This window comes from Protomyctophum parallelum, assembly GCF_964188405.1.
Source record: "Protomyctophum parallelum genome assembly, chromosome: 19".
Lineage (NCBI taxonomy): Eukaryota > Metazoa > Chordata > Actinopteri > Myctophiformes > Myctophidae > Protomyctophum > Protomyctophum parallelum.
This window is the reverse complement of record NC_139717.1, coordinates 30,991,158-31,007,228: the sequence shown is the minus strand read 5'-3', so window position 1 is coordinate 31,007,228 and position 16,071 is coordinate 30,991,158. Positions and strand designations below refer to the sequence as shown.

General features: G+C 43.0%; 1 protein-coding gene across 1 annotated transcript in view; it reads right to left on the bottom strand.

Moving 5' to 3' along the window:
• kif3ca (kinesin family member 3Ca) overlaps positions 1–12,246 on the bottom strand; it is a 24,196-nt gene extending 11,950 nt beyond the window's left edge. Inside the window, exon 1 of the mRNA XM_083790187.1 lies at positions 10,408–12,246. Coding sequence (XP_083646313.1) covers positions 10,408–11,802 — 1,395 coding nt within the window. The 5' untranslated portion in view covers positions 11,803–12,246. The remainder of the gene's footprint in view (positions 1–10,407) is intronic.
• Positions 12,247–16,071: the final 3,825 nt, after the last annotated feature.

Sequence of the window (16,071 nt, the reverse complement as noted above, 5' to 3'; positions counted from 1 at the left end):
TACTGAGACCACATGTCAATTAATGTACACTGTCAAATATAGTTTGGAATTTAGCATTTCATCTTTCTATGCCAAGTCATATGGAGAAACTCTGGTAAATACTCATTTCATCTTTCTATGCCAAGTCATATGGAGAAACTCTGGTAAATACTAATTTCATCTTTCTATGCCAAGTCATATGGAGAAACTCTGGTAAATACTAATTTCCACAGTAGGCTCCCACAACAACCCTGCTGATGTCACACAACCCAAGATTATTGTGAAATAAATCAGCATCATAACTGTTACTGCAGCCATGTCAAGGTTTTCATGTTTCTCTATGTGTCCTTTTGGGGGCGCTCTCAGTGTATTCTATGTGTTGAGGGTTTTCAATTATGTGTCTTGGTTGCATCTGTGTTCTGATAATTAAGCTTGTTGGTTACACCTGTTTGTGAGTGAGAGAGGGCAGAAGTCTCATTACACTGAAGGAGAGTGCACTGTGCAGATCACTGAGAGAGAGAGCTATGTGCAGAAGGAAGAAAGCAAAGTAGACCAGAAGAAGTAAAGTAAATTATGAGAAGTAAAGTAAACTAAGAGAAGTGAAGTGAACGAAGTAAAGGGAACTGTAAAATGTAAAGCAGAAGAAAGTTAAGTTAAGTACAAGAGATGAAGTAAAGTAAAATAGAGAAAAGAAGAGAAAACAAAGTGGGTTTTCAAGAAAGACTGAAGGATCCAAGTCGACCCCCCCCCCCCCCATTCATGTGCAAGCAGGCAAAGTGGTCAGTATTGTATTTGTTTGTGAAGGTTTATGTATTATAGTGAATGTAACAATATGTCCCAAGTTAATGTTTTGTGTGTTTTGTTTTGTATGTCAGTTCTACGGTGTTTTACAGCACAGTGGTGTTAATAAACAGCAGTAAAAAATAACTCAGAGTCTCGTGCGATGGATGGGCGGCACAGTAACTTCAACTTGTTACATCAACTGGAGTCGCCAGACTACTAGTAGATCATTATCTATACAACTCCGCAATCATCCTCCGAAGCTAAATTAAACATTGAGGCAACTAACAGATTCATATTGTCATAAAAGGTCTGTCATGTATAGGTGCTACAAACAGACATTTCCTCACAAGATACCTAATGTTTTAAGGATATTTATTGCCAACAGCCAATCTCGTAAAGTACTAGCTCGGCCTTCAAATTTGTCGTATATCTTAATGTGCACGCTGCCAGCAGGCCAAGGTCCTCCGGGCAGACTGCGCGGACCCCACCAGTTTACATCTTTACAGTTTCACGCCCTGTTCAACTCCTTGTTCAAACACTTCATTAACTCTCTCTCCAAAGTTCTTTTCAACTTTCCCTCACGGTACTTGTCCGCTAGCAATTAATCATTCTGTTGAGCTGGTCAAGTCATCGTGATGTCAGAAGTGATGTCAGCAGTCCTGTGGGGTTGTGGAACGCGTGTGTCGAATGAAGTCGGTGGGGCGAACGGTTCTCGAGTTATGTGGATTACAGACGTACACACACACACACACACACACACACACACACACACACACACACACACACAGAGAGACTTGGTGCATTGATAGTTAGATAATACTAATTAATGTGATATTTTTGATAATTGTCTCTGTTCCATTTAGTGTAGAAGAGTGGACACTTTGCAGTGGGTCAACATCAGCATGACTCAGTTTTAGTGGTTAAGCAGTCACACCTGGGCTTAGTCAAACTCCATGTGTTGTGCCTTGAGCTAATAGACTATATTCACATGGCAGCCATGTTGGCATTTTGCATTGAAAAATCAGGGTGGCATTTCCATAGATGTAAAGGTAGACGCCTCCTTCGGCTCTGTGGCATGTGTACTAAAGTGAGGGCAAGAAGCTTCCGCCTGCGTCACGGAGCATAGCCTACCATTATGTTCGGGTCTGACAAGTCCCGGAAAAGACGTGAAGTTATTGGCCAATAGTCACTTGAGTGGCAGCATAGCGTAGCGTGCCTTCCGGCGCACTTCCGCCCTCACGTCAATACACATGGCTCCAACGAACTGCAGCGGCCAATGAGGCATCTCTTTTTAAGTGGTGCAACCACTTCATTAAGGAGCTTTGTGTGTCTGTGGGAGTGTGGGTGGGTGGCTGGCTGATTGGCTGGCTCAGTTGCCTAGAGGGCAACTGAGCATGTGCAACACCATACCTCATACACCATGGTGTGAGAGTTAGCACTGGTAGAATAAAGAATAAGAATAAATTAGATGAGGGAGGAGAGGGTTGTGATGTGAGTCACTGGGAATCAGAGACCTTGTGTATGAGAGATGGCTGACTGTTAGTGATGTCATTCTGTCTATATTTAGACTTCCCTGAAACACACACACACACACACACACACACACACACACACACACACACAGTAAATTGAGGTGTAATATCAGGAGAGATCTCCTGTATTTAAAAACAAGACCGAGTCTAATAACGGAATGGCCTCCCTGTCCAATCATTTGCTATTGTTAGCCTGCAAGTTACTACATGTGCAGTAAAGTCCTTTTAACTATTTTTGCGGTGGTAAGTCCAGTCTCCAGGAGGGCTGTCTCTCGGTAAGTCGATTCATTGATACACAATTAATGAGTCCGTTTTGAGTGTTTAAAAAAAACACTCAAAAATTATCGATGGTTACAGCCCTACATTGCCGTCATGATGTTATGTCTCAATAGTACGTACAGTAGTGGCATCATGGGGACATAAAACGCTTATCCATGCCTTTGTCTTCTCTTGACTTGACTATATGTCCTTTTTTCTGGCCTACCAAAGAAGACAACAGACAGATTGCAACTTGTACAAAATGCGGCGGCTAGAGTTTTAAGTAACAAAAACTAAGATGAGAGATCACATTACTCTGGTTTTAGCCTCACTACACTGGCTCCCTGTGGTTTTTAGGATTGATTTTTTAATTATTTTACTCGTTTATAAAGCTTATCTCCATGATTGTTTGCCTAGATATAGATATGTCCCTAACTGCCCCCCTTAGGTCCTCCACTGCTGGCCTTCCCGAACTCCCTAAAAAGGTGCATGCAGCTACTAAGAAATATGGTGAGGCAGCCTTCTGCTTTTATGGGCCAATGTCCTGGAATAAACTACCACTGCAGCTCAGACGGGCACCCTATAGACATCTTTAAGACACAGAGTTTTAAAATCTCTGTTCTTATTTTTGTACCACTGTCCTTCCCTGATTTGCCACTGTTTTATGCTCTTTGCATTGTCCTATTGTTTTAGATGCCTGCCTGTTTTAATGTTGTTTTTGTTGTTTATTATTATTATTATAAAGACAATCCCTGATCTAAATGACTTAGTCTTTGGTTATGTCGTAAAATGTTGTGTCTGAATGTAATTGCTCCCACCGCCAACTAACTATCTAGTGGTTTCAGTGTTCATAGACTATAATGCCTTGCAGCTGTCCATTATAAGAGTTAACGGAAGTAGTGTCCTTAACAGATATGGTATGGTCTTTCTCGTAAAATAAAATGTGCACAGCCCACAAACTAATTTAATTACTTCACAAATTATCTTTGCCTGCACAGTAAAACCCTAAGCATTGTTTAACTGCGATTTGTACTATTGGGAGTTAAACATACTGTAGATGAATGAACACTGTGTACAATAAAATGGCTTTGTTGAGAAGATTTTGGTCACTTTTAGGGCATCATGGTCTATGTAAAAACACTAAATATGAATTGATTGGTGTGTGTGAGCGTGCATGTGTGTATGCACATGCATGGGTGTACTGTATGTGCCTGTGACCTATGAAGATGAAGGCAGGTTCACCTTCCCTGTCCGCATCAGCCAGCCAATCACTGCAAAGCCAGGCCTGCTGGGAACCACTGAGCTATAAATACATTGCAGCATCTACTGTCCATTGTCAGTGTTTAAGTGTGTGCACACTCTGCACAGTTATCTGTTTGAGTGAGCACAAGGGAAGCAAAGCATGAGAGACAGAGAGAGACAGAGACACAAAGAGAGAGAGAGAGAGAGAGAGAGAGAGGTGGGGGTGGGGGGACCGGTAGGGGGATATGCAGTTTGTGAGAGTCTATAGAGAGAAGGAGAGATTAGGAAAATGAGAGAGACCTCTGATCATGTTTTCGACTCTGGTCTGTACTTTTGCTGTCAATAGGAACTATACAACATGAAACCTGAACCTCATTGACACGCACTAATGGCCATGTTCTCTTCACCTAATGGACTACTAAGAACTAAGAAAAAGGCAGAGAGAAAGAGAGAGAGAGAGAGAGAGAGATGGTGGTAGGCAGACACAGGCAGGCACGTACACGGTACACGCACATGCGCACGCACACACAGAGTTGATCCATCAATATTTCAGTGGTGCAGCCTTCCATGCTGAAAGATGGAGAGCAGTGATGTGCTATTTTCTGTTTGCCAGTATATGGACACCTAGACAGACAGACACACCTCCTCCACGTTCATGTAATTAGACAGGAAGGCTGCTATATAAACAGGAAGCAGAATCATTCTACCCACGAGCGTGTGTGTGTGTGTGTGTGTGTGTGTGTGTGTGTGTGTGTGTGTGTGTGTGTGTGTGTGTGTGTGTGTGTGTGTGTGTGTGTGTGTGTGTGTGTGTGTGTGTGTGTGTGTGTGTGTGTGTGTGTGTGTGTGTGTGTGTGTGTGTGTGTGTGTGTGTGTGTGTGTGCGTGCGTGCGTGCGTGCGTGCGTGCGTGCGTGCGTGCGTGCGTGCATGCGTGTGTGCTGGTTTGTGTGTTATGCTGACCATATTTCCCATGGGACAATGGCTATTGTTGCTGTCCATGTCTTGTGATTGGTTGAAATCCAGCTGGCAGGATACACTGTGCCCTCAGTTCTTACATCTTTCTGAAGCATTGTATTGCAGATTGCTAACAATCAGAGCCTAGTGCAACTAGGTGCTAGGTGCTATACAAATAAAGTTTTTTTATTATTATTATAACTTAACAACTGCATGTTGTGTTGTTGTATAGTCATATCGTTAAGCTGGTTTAGTGTCGTGTGCCGAAAATAGTTTGTACGTCTCTAAATGTTATGATGAATTGAAAATGGTGGACCCTCTTGTAAACAATTGAGTTGTTAATAAATACTTCAATCAATCAATCAATCAATCTGCTTGTGGTGCTATAACAGGCCAGTGTGAAAAGGGTGGCCTTTGTTCCTCTGCCTAGTAGGAATGTGCATGCAAAATCTCACAGAAATTGCGCAATGATTTGAAGCATTTAACTCAAAACGTTCCAATCCTGCAATCTTTGGAAGCCAATCTTAGCCGATCAGGATGGCATAATATGGAAAATGGAACAGATCCGCATCAGATTTGTTTTCTACAAAATGTGTCTGTCAGACAGACTGACAGACGGATGGGTGCAAAACATACAGTAGTTTCTCGCCAGGCAGCCTAGCGGAGACAATTAAGGATAAAACAAAAGGAAGTGGTGACAGAGACTCTGAGAAGGTGAAGCGAATACAGAATTAGGGAATATGAGAGAGAGAGAGAGAGAGAGAGAGAGAAAGAGAGACTGATTGTGACCCAGAAATGATTCTAAGTATAGTTTTCAGTAAGGACAGACTCAGCATCCTGCTCAGCAGGAGGCTTCCTACAGCTACTGCAGTGATAGATCATTACTGCTTCATCAGCCCAAGGCATTATGGGCACCATTAAGCACTTAAGCACTAGCTTAATGGAGATTTAGAGGGAGATCCAACTAAGCTATTGATTATATTAACTATTATTCTATTGATTTCCTTTATTCCTTTATTTATCGATTAACACATAGCGGCTCGTTGTGGTCTACTTTTGCTATTGTTATTATTAATAATCAATTTGTAATAATCGATTAAATTCATTCGTTTTATTAACTGATCTAATGCGTGGTTGAAAGTTCTCTTTTTGCCTATCCCTCCTAGATACACATACATACATACAGTTCCGTACAATTCAGAGAGGTCAGACTCAGACCACAAGGTCAGCTGTCATGTATGATCCCTTTGCCATACTAAAGGGAACAGAGCACCCCAGATGACATACCAGCCACTATGTCCAACCGCCAGTTTACAGCTGGGATACACCCTTCCTGTTGGTGCCAGCCATCGATCTGACTCTTTGACCAACACTCTGAGTTAAATTAACACTCAGGAACGTACAGTGTGTGTTTATGTGTAGTAGTGTATTACACATGCACCTTTTACCCCTTCCCACTACTTTGTTTATACTATTCTTTGTGTATCAATTTTGACATTTCAACATCCCGACTGCTAATGAAGCTCCAACTAAAGCTCGACAACAGTTGCATTAACGTCGGCCTCATTCCACAGATGGCGAGGTGCACCTCGAAGGCAACTTAGCCCATGCCTCCCTGCAGTGATACCAGCTGACTGAACTCCGTATGAAAAGCTTGGATCCTGACCTACTCGTGTTTGTATGTGACTGTGACTGTGTGTGCGTGTGTGTGTGTGCGTGTGTGCATGTGTGTGTAGTGTACTGTGTACCGTATGTGTCGGTGTACAGTGTGTTGCACATGAATTAGTGAGTGGTTTTGTGATATGTGTGGTGTGCGTGTATCTGCATGTGTGAAGGACAGCAGGTATGAGGTATAGAGAGATGGTTAGGGGTCTAACATGAGCTTCGATCCAATATAATTTGAAATGTAGTAATGTACCATTGTACCATATCTGCTTCCCCGCCTAGCAACCTCCATCAAATTAGCTAAAAGAGCAGAGGGAAATGCAGGCTGCTGGCCATGATTGGTGGGTCAGCTTCAGTCTAAGCCAATCATAGGGAAGATGACATAGGGTGACAGAGTATTTTTAAAACCTCACTGACTGAGAAGACCCGAGATGTTCTCCAACATTCGAGGCATGATCGAATGGTGAAAGGTTGTGGCAGTCTTTCCTGGAGTATTTTAACACCCTTCCACATGCCTTCAGTCTTCAGAAAGCCAGCCCCTTCCATTTCTCTTTTAGTAATTGGTTTATAATTAATTTGTTTATTTACTTACCCTTTGTATTTTTCTTTTTCTGTGATGTCAATGTAACTATTAATATGCACTGTCATTTGTATTGTTTTTTTTTTTTTTTTCTTTTTTTTTAGGGGCGCTAGCCCCTCCTATATCCAGCTTTTGGTGTCTGTCCACAAACTTTGTCTTACACATACATTAAACTCCCATTGACAATGAATGTAAAGTTTTACGTCATAGTGTGAGCAAATAGACATAGTGTCTATTTTACGTCATGATGATGTACGATGATAAGAGTGCCCCTCATTTCACACGGGTGTGATTTTTTTTATCTCCATGTTGATTGATCTTTTTCTATTTCTGTGCCTGGATTCTATGGTTCAGTTAGAGTTTATATGGATTATCCAATAATACACAGTGGTAATAGAATTAAAGATCTGAAGGGCTCCCTTTCTGACCATGTGACTCATTTCCTTTAGAAGCCCTGGCTTGCTGTTGTTTCCTTGGTTTCTGTCATTTTGGTCTGTTACTGTGATTCTGAAACTTCCTGGGAATAATGGGTTAACCGTTATTTGTATAGGATTAAGATGGATAAATAATTGATAGAAAATGAAGACCTCTTTAAAGATGTTCATCTACGCATTCAGTTCTGTACAAGCTTGCCGTGCTGCTTCAGTGATTGCGCTGTTCTAAATAAAAGGTCATTGACTGTGTACTTTGATGCTAGATAACGCAACACTAGATACGCAGTACCCTTTATATCGCAATTAAGGCCATGGAGATCCCTGATGTCATCAATATTAGTATATGGATATATGTCAGAACCCGTTCTGACATTCCATATGTTGAACCTTCCCCATCCATCCTTCCTCTTCGGTGTCTCCGTTTTGACTGATACCTGTCTATTTAAACTCAACAGGCCTGAGTTCTCAACAGGCCCGAAAATTAAGACCCGGCCCTACCTGTGCCCTCATCAAACCCTGTACACTCAAGCCACTGCTGCCACCCTTAGATCTCTATATATGGAGCTGACCTGTTCTGACATTCCATATGTTGATCTGACCTCATCAAACCCTGTACACTCAAGACACGCTCCATATATGGCCAGTGCACATGACCCTTTAGGGCGAGGTCGCTTCTCGCCCCCAGGCGTCTTACTGGTATTTACTTGCGCAAGCAGAGCGTGCAAGTATTTTGATCGGCTGGGTATGTACAGGTATGTCAGTGTTGTCCACTGGCCAATAAGTATGTCGGTGTTGTCCACCGGCCAAGGGACCATTCTTGATGACGTAACTAAGTTACGTTTGGTGATCGGCTGGGTATGTACTATGTATGTATGTTGGGGTAAGAATGGTGGTCCCTTATTGGCTGTTGATGGTGACGTAACTAAGGTACGTTTCAAGGTTGGTATAAGGTCAATAACAGGTCTAAAGGATTTAGAACGTTAGTTAGCTAATTAACCCTCTAAGACCCAGCGTTGCTTTTTAGCAGTACTTGTGTGCAAGGCGCAAGTTGGCACGTCGACAGAGTACATTTCTAGTTCTTACTGTACTGTTGAGACAGATACTATACAGTAAGTCCTGAGTGTTCATTTGACTCTGTAGTCTAAATATTTAACCCAATAAATGGACATGCATGGAGTCATGGACCCATGGACCATGGACCCATTCTCGCTCTTGGAGTTACAAATGGATAACAATGAGGAAGGATACTACTGTGCAGGAGAGCTGACAGGGAGACTCGGGAGGACAGTTGTGGCAGGATTCCGTCCAAGGCCAGCAAAGATATAAAAAGGAAATGCAAATCTTAAGCATGTCATCTGGGAGTCGACTCTAAAGACTCATCCTGATCTGAAATATTTGATACACGAGTGCACTTTGGGCACTAACTCTGGTCACAGACTCAATTCATCCTTACTCGTGAAAATGGGATTTCTACCACTACTACACTACTAGCATCCCGTGATCAAAAGCAGGAAATATCTTTCCAACATAATCATCCTCCTCAGGGGAAGGAGAGAGAACGGGAGGTTGTTGACATCAGACAACATTAGACATCTAGTTCCACAGTTGCCATCAAAGACCTAATATGATGACACTCTCTCTGAGTTGTAGGCACTGATCATAAACGGTTTGATACAGTCATTATCCTTGCAGTGTCATGAGAGAAACTAATTATGTGATAACCCCTCAATCATACAGGGACAAAAAGGAGAAGACTAATATTCTCAGAGAAGTACCGGTATTTGTATCTTTTTTATCCTGGAGGACCAGAACTGTTTGTTGCCTGCCGTGAATAATGATGTGCTTTTGGCCTTATTGGTGCTTCCTTTTTTGAAAAAAGCAAGAAGTGACAAGCCAAATGAATCCTATACATCAGCTTGTCTCGTGCTATTTCCTAGACGTAGAGAATATATTGAGCTAAGTATTTCCTATATGGTGATTTTAGGCACACTTCTTTCTTTTTTCTTCTCTTCATATTAGGTTCCAGGGCTAATGGGCAAATTGGCTGTGAGCTAGCTGATAAAGCAGTGTCTGGTGTTAGCAAAACCAGGCTCTAGCTACTGTATAATAGACTGCAGGCTAGCTATTCAGTCATTCTCATTCTGCATGAGCGACTTATTGACTGAATATGGGAATGAATCAGAGCAGCTAATTAAAGTAGCTTTGACTCAATCTTTGATGCCCTGTGTGTGTGTGTGTGTGTGTGTGTGTGTGTGTGTGTGTGTGTGTGTGTGTGTGACTAGACATAAATAAATAGAAAAGGGGAGAAAGAGAAAATGGAGCCATATAATGACAGAACTGACAGTAGAGGAAAGTGAGACACAACCACACTACTGGTAAACAACACATAATTATAGAAGTAAACACACATAATGGTGTTTCTCTAAATCATGTAAATACAACTCTGTTGTAATTAGGCAGGAAGGACTGTCTGTGAAGCCCCTCTTTAGCAGTTCAGCAGATTATTTTACAATTATCTCACAGATTCTTAATCTTACTCCCTAGATTACAGGAATCTCCTCTGTGTGTGTGTGTGTGTGTGTGTGTGTGTGTGTGTGTGTGTGTGTGTGTGTGTGTGTGTGTGTGCGCGCGCGCACGCGCGTGCATGTGTGTGCGTGTGTCTGTCTGTCTGTGTAACACAAGTAAGGGCCTGGTTCATTCGACATCAACATCCGCTGCCCACTATCCCATTATGTTTCCTTAGCAAGTCCCTAGCAAAGTATTTGTACAGGGAGCTTAGAATGAATTTGGTATTTTTGTTGTTGAATGGTGAGTAGTGTAACAAAGCCTAATGATGTATGGCTGACCGCTTTTGATATGTTTATTGGGAGTGCACTGGTGGTTTGGTTTAATACACTGAGAATAGTGTAATACAACTTTTACAGTGAGAGAGAGCAGCTGCCCATAGCTCTTCATTCATAGTTCTCCTCAAGCGGCCCTTACCTTGAACTTGGCAGTCAGCTGCTCAGTGGCTTCCTGCTCCTTCCGGAGGTCTCCCATCATCCTCTGGTTCTCTCCCAGAAGCTGCTGCTTCTCCTCGGCCAATAGAGAGTGGTCTTCCCCGATGGCCTTCTTCTCCCGCTCCAGTCTCTGCTCCTCCTGCTTCACATACTCCTGCGCCTCCTTCTCCACCTCCTCGTCTCCTTCGGTCTCCTCGCCGCCGTCCCATCCCTCACTGCTGCCCACCTCCTCCTTCTTGTGTTTGCTCCTTCCCTTCCTGTGGTTGAGCTGGGCGCGGAGGCGTGAGATCTCCATCTGGAACTCCCGCAGCAGTGCATCTTTGGGGTCCTCGTTGACCCGGGGCTGGTTCTGGATGTTCTTGGCACGGTTAGCGTAGCGGAGTGTGGTGAGGGTTTCGTCGTAGTGCTGCGGGGCAGGGCCTAGCGTGGCCACCATGACAGTCCTGGCGTTGCCACCCAGCGAGTCTTGCAGCAGACGGGTCAGCTTGGAGTCCCGGTATGGCACGTGGCTGCTGCGCCCGTCTGCCAAGGCAGAGATCACGTTGCCCAGGGCTGACAGGGACAGGTTGATCTTAGCAGCCTCCTTCAGGCGCTCACCGTGGACACCTGTCTTGGCCTGCCTTTCACTACCTGCCAGATCCACGAGATTCAGGCGGCCCACGCGGATGTGTTTCCGCCCGTCAGGCCCGGGCTGACTGCACTCCACTGTGATCAGGAACAGGGCATGGGAGCGGGAGGAGTGCTCATTCATGTCCGTTGCCCCAACCGCCCGTGCCTGGTTGCCCACATTCATCACCTCCTCAATCTCCTTCACGCTCTTACACACGCATGATGTCAGGTCACGTACATACACCCCTGTGTCAGGGCTCTCCCGGAGCTCCAAGGCCCTGGCTTTGCCATGGTTGGGATCCAGTAGGTCCCTGACATCCTCTCTGTAGATCTCCAGGTAAGAGGCCCGCACCAGGTACTGCCTGTCAGACTGGGCCCGAGAGATGTGGGTGAAGATGTGATCAAAAGCATTAGGGATCACGCCCCGTGTCTCTGGGTCCAGCCATGCACCCAGCATGGTGTATGTTTTCCCCGTGCCGGTCTGCCCGTACGCAAAGATGGTGCCATTGAAGCCTTCCAGTACAGAATCTATGAGCGGTCGCACGGTCTCGTCATACAGATCTCGCTGTTTGGAATTTGAGTCGTAAACTGCATCGAAGGTGAATGTTTTATGTGGTTCAGAAGCAGGTGCTCGGGGATTCCGTAGAACCACTTGGCCCAGTCTTAGGTCCATCTGTACAATCCCCTCTCCGCTCGTCTCCTCTTTTCGATTTAACGGGCGGCAGCGGACCACTACCTTTACAGACTCGCTGCTCTTGTTTTTAGACATGATTGTTGAGGCAATTTTCCTCTGTGAAGAAAAATAAAGCTATTTGTATATTTACCACCAACAAAAACAGGGCCACGAACGCCGGTGTTACTGTTTTGTAATTAGCATAAATGGCCTGTCTTTCAGTCAATGAATTGTGTAATCATTGGCCATTAAATCGCTATAATAAATAGGGTATTCGCGGGGTTATCTCATCGTGGTCAAAATAACCCGTTCTAATAGCATAGATCGGTTGCCTTGCTAATTATCTTATAATTATTTCTACTGATAAAGAAATTGACGGTCAGAAGCTCTCACGCACTATGTCGACGTTCCATTGCACCCCGTCCCCGTGGCCAAATGCATTCGTTGACAAAACATCACACTCCCGACAAATTCATTGGTGCTCCGACGTCTTGTGGCATGTCCTCTTTTTAATGAGCCTTTTAGGTCAGCTGTAGTCGACCGCTGTCCGCATCTCTTTGCTTCTGTCGGCTCACTGGATGCTGAGGAGTGGATTCGCTGCGCTCAGACAGACACTCTGCCTCTCCTCCACGCACATCCATTCAGCCACACCCCACATCACTGCGGAGCAGCGCAAAGCAGTATGGGATATGGAGTTTTGATATAGACTTGGGACGGAATTTGAGAAAATCCTTCAAATTGATATTTATTCCACTTTATTGATCAATTACAATTTGATATCAGACCGGCTAAAGCATTAGGCTATTCCATAACAGATGGCAAAAATGGAAAAAGAAGGCCATTTGAATCATGACATAGCCAGATTAGCCACATTCTCAGTCTGTTTATAGGCCTATATAGTAAACAACGCTATTGACAAACAAAACATGTACAATTAGTATATAGATCGGACACTTTTTTGCTGTGTATTTGTGTGTGTCCTACTGCCTGCAATGTGTAATATCAATTATATAAACCATTATTGAATATTGACTACCGGTACTTCAGAAAATATGACACAACAGCATCACCTGTTGGATCAAAGTTAAAGTACACTTAATTTAATTCACATAGTTATCAGTGCCACTAGAGAAATAAAATGTTTTTCACAAAACAAAAAGTAGGCCTACAATTGTGTATTAGTTAGTTATTTGTTTTCACAATCTTATAAATGAACTGCCACCTTGTGGTTCAGATATGGGCTGTCACTGTCAGCCTGTACAGGCCAGGGCTGCCGGCACTCCTGGATCCTGCAGGGGTCTTCTGCATTTCTACCACATATCCTGAAGGACTCCTGCATTGTCATTACTTGCGCAAGCAGAGCGCGCAAGTAATAGTTTTCGTACAGTGCTTCGATGCGTATGTCGCCGTTTGATGTGTATGCGCCGTGCCAGCGTATGACGTAATGACTACTTGTGCTTGATATGGCAGTGGTGTCAGATTACATACATGTATACATACATACATGTATACATAGGGGCATTACCTTTAATCCTCCCGACACTAAAACATATCGTCATTACGTCACCATCAAAAACCAATTACACCCTGGCATTGGGTCCTTTAATCCACATCTTTATTACGTCATCATTGAGAGCTAGTTATACCTGACGTCATATGCTGCTACGATACATACGCATCAAACGGGGCATACGCAAAGTAACCACAGTATACCGCTAATCAATTTACAAATTACATAAACATATACATAGAGGCACCCGACACTGATCGACATACGTCACCATCGAAAGCCGTCACTCATCCGTTCTTTCACAGAGAAACTGAGATTTGACAGTTTGTAGCGGTCGACAGTAGGCCTACTTGCGCGCTCTGCTTGTGCACTAGTAGGCCTACTTGTGTGCAACAAGCAAGTAGGCACTCGACAGAGTGCAGTTCTTGTTTATCCTGGATTTATCCCAGGGTTTGGTATCAGTCCCAAAATTAACCAGAACACAGGAGCTTATCTACTAGGCTTATATTAAAAGGTTTCTGGGGGAGGACCCCGGCTTGGGAGGTCATGGCAGTGTATGCAGTTACAGTAGAGGTGTTAACTTAAATGTTTGTGATTATTGTGATCATTATTAAAGATGGAAGGTCTTACATTGCTTCAGTCATCAAAGCAATTTCTGTAGGCCTACGTTTTGCATTTTAATGGCTGAGAGTAACTGTACCCATCTTTTCCCAATGCTAGTAAAGTTAATTAATGTCAATGAAGTCCAGTGTCCACACTCACAACACCAGAGGGAGTTCAACAAACGACGTGCAACCCAGATTTGGCTCAAACAAGGGATTAAATTAATTTAGCTCCTATGCCAATAAAATGTGGAACGCTCAGCTGCTACCAACAGCCATTAAAGAAATGTGAATCCCTTGCCTTGATTCCTTCAAAACCGCTCTCAACGAGCACAGCGGAAGACTGCAATTCGAAACTGGCCCCTGTAAATAAAAATATTACCTTTACCTTTTTTTTTTACTTTCTTTATGATTTCCTGTGTGTATATTATTATTTGTACGTTTTTAAAATGTGATGAATTGTAAATGGAGGACCCTGATGTAAACAATTCTTAGTGCTTTTCATGGTTTGTGTCCTCAATGTAGCAATTTTTGTATTGACTTGTGCTTTCATTTGAAATGTATGCTACCCATTTTTAAGGGTACCTCTTGTCCTTTATGTATAGTTCCCAACCTTATATAAGGATTATTTTTTATTTGTTTCATGGTTGTTTCTGTTTTGTGTTTCGTTTTATGTCACAAGGTGGACCACAAGCTTCTGCTTTTTTGTGTTTAGTCCATATTGGCGTTTTCTAAATTGACGTCACTTTTGTACATTTTTAAACTGGCAATAAAGTATTCTATCTATCTATCTATTCTACATACTGTGAAATACAAATGTCAATCAATAAATTAAAAAATAAAGCCTGATAAACGTATCAAACTCCCAAAATTCACCAGAACACAGGAAATTAAATCTACTCTGTTAAAAGGTTTCTGGGCTGAGGACCCCCAGACACCCGCTTGACCCCCACCCCCCCAAAATAAATCTCCTGGATTCTCACAGTCCAATGTTGGCAGCCCTGGACTAGTTTATATGTTATGAATGCATGATGTATGCCTTCAGGACAGATTTTAATGGACTGCCTTGTTTTGAGCTGAATCTAACACCCTGCACCCTCCCTAACATTAAACAACAGGTCATAATTGATCCATCATCCACAACTTGATTACTAACACTGAGGTACTATAGCCTAATTGTAGGCTGAAGTCAATCATTTGTGGGTATAGTTCACCCCAAAATTGTAGTTTTTCCTATTTGGGTCTACTGACCTCATGCACCTCGCCTTGAATTCGTGGTGATTTTTTTGTTTGTTTTTGTTGCATTTTTGGTCAGAACAGAATATGTTCCAAATTTGTCTTTTTCTCATCAATTGCTTTATAAATAATATTGTTAAAAGCAAACCATGAAAAATGTGAACTGAAAACTGCATGTGGAGAATCTATACTTTACAAAATTAATGGGGTTGTGCAATTTTCTTTGTCCACATTGTTTGAAATATATTTATAGTTTATAGGTTACTATATCATATATGCAAACGTAGCCTACAATACATTTCTAAAATAATTTAAATTAAATAATAAAGAAATAATGAATTGCTAAAATAATTTTAGACAAGCTACTGAATAAGCACAGCAGTCGAGCTGGTGAAATGAAATCTAGTGGATTGTAAACCATTCCAGGTGTAGCTGACAGCCCCTAGGGACCCCTAGTGCTCTGTAGCCTCATTAACATCTGTTTTACGTTTGTTTTCTCCTTGTTTAGACTGGCATCATGTTTCCACTGTGTGTCAAGTCTGTACTTGGCAGGAGGAAGCAGGGGAATACTCAACATTCCTGAAGGAGCGCCTGATCTTCCGTCAAACTTCTCCGACAGACAGGCAGGAGAGAGAGCGAGAGAGAGATATATTTTATCTTGTATAGTTAATTCTTGTGTAGTTCTTGTATAGACAGTTCAGAGTATAATGTTATTGGAGTTTAGGGAGAGGATGTGGGAAACGCCCGCGACAAGCACAGAAGTGGATGACATCACTTTGCCTGACTCACAGCTGGGATAGTCTAGTCACCGACACAGAGTCAAAGTGGCCAACAAGCCCTGCCACCAAACACACCCCGGCCAAGATCAGCATTCAGCAAGAAACTGGAGGCCATGTTGGATCATAACTTACATTTCAACACTGGAGTAATGGTTGAATCAGAGCCCACATGTCCGAAGTGGTTACGCAGTAACATTTGCCCTTTCTATATGTCAATTTAACACACGCCCATTTACCT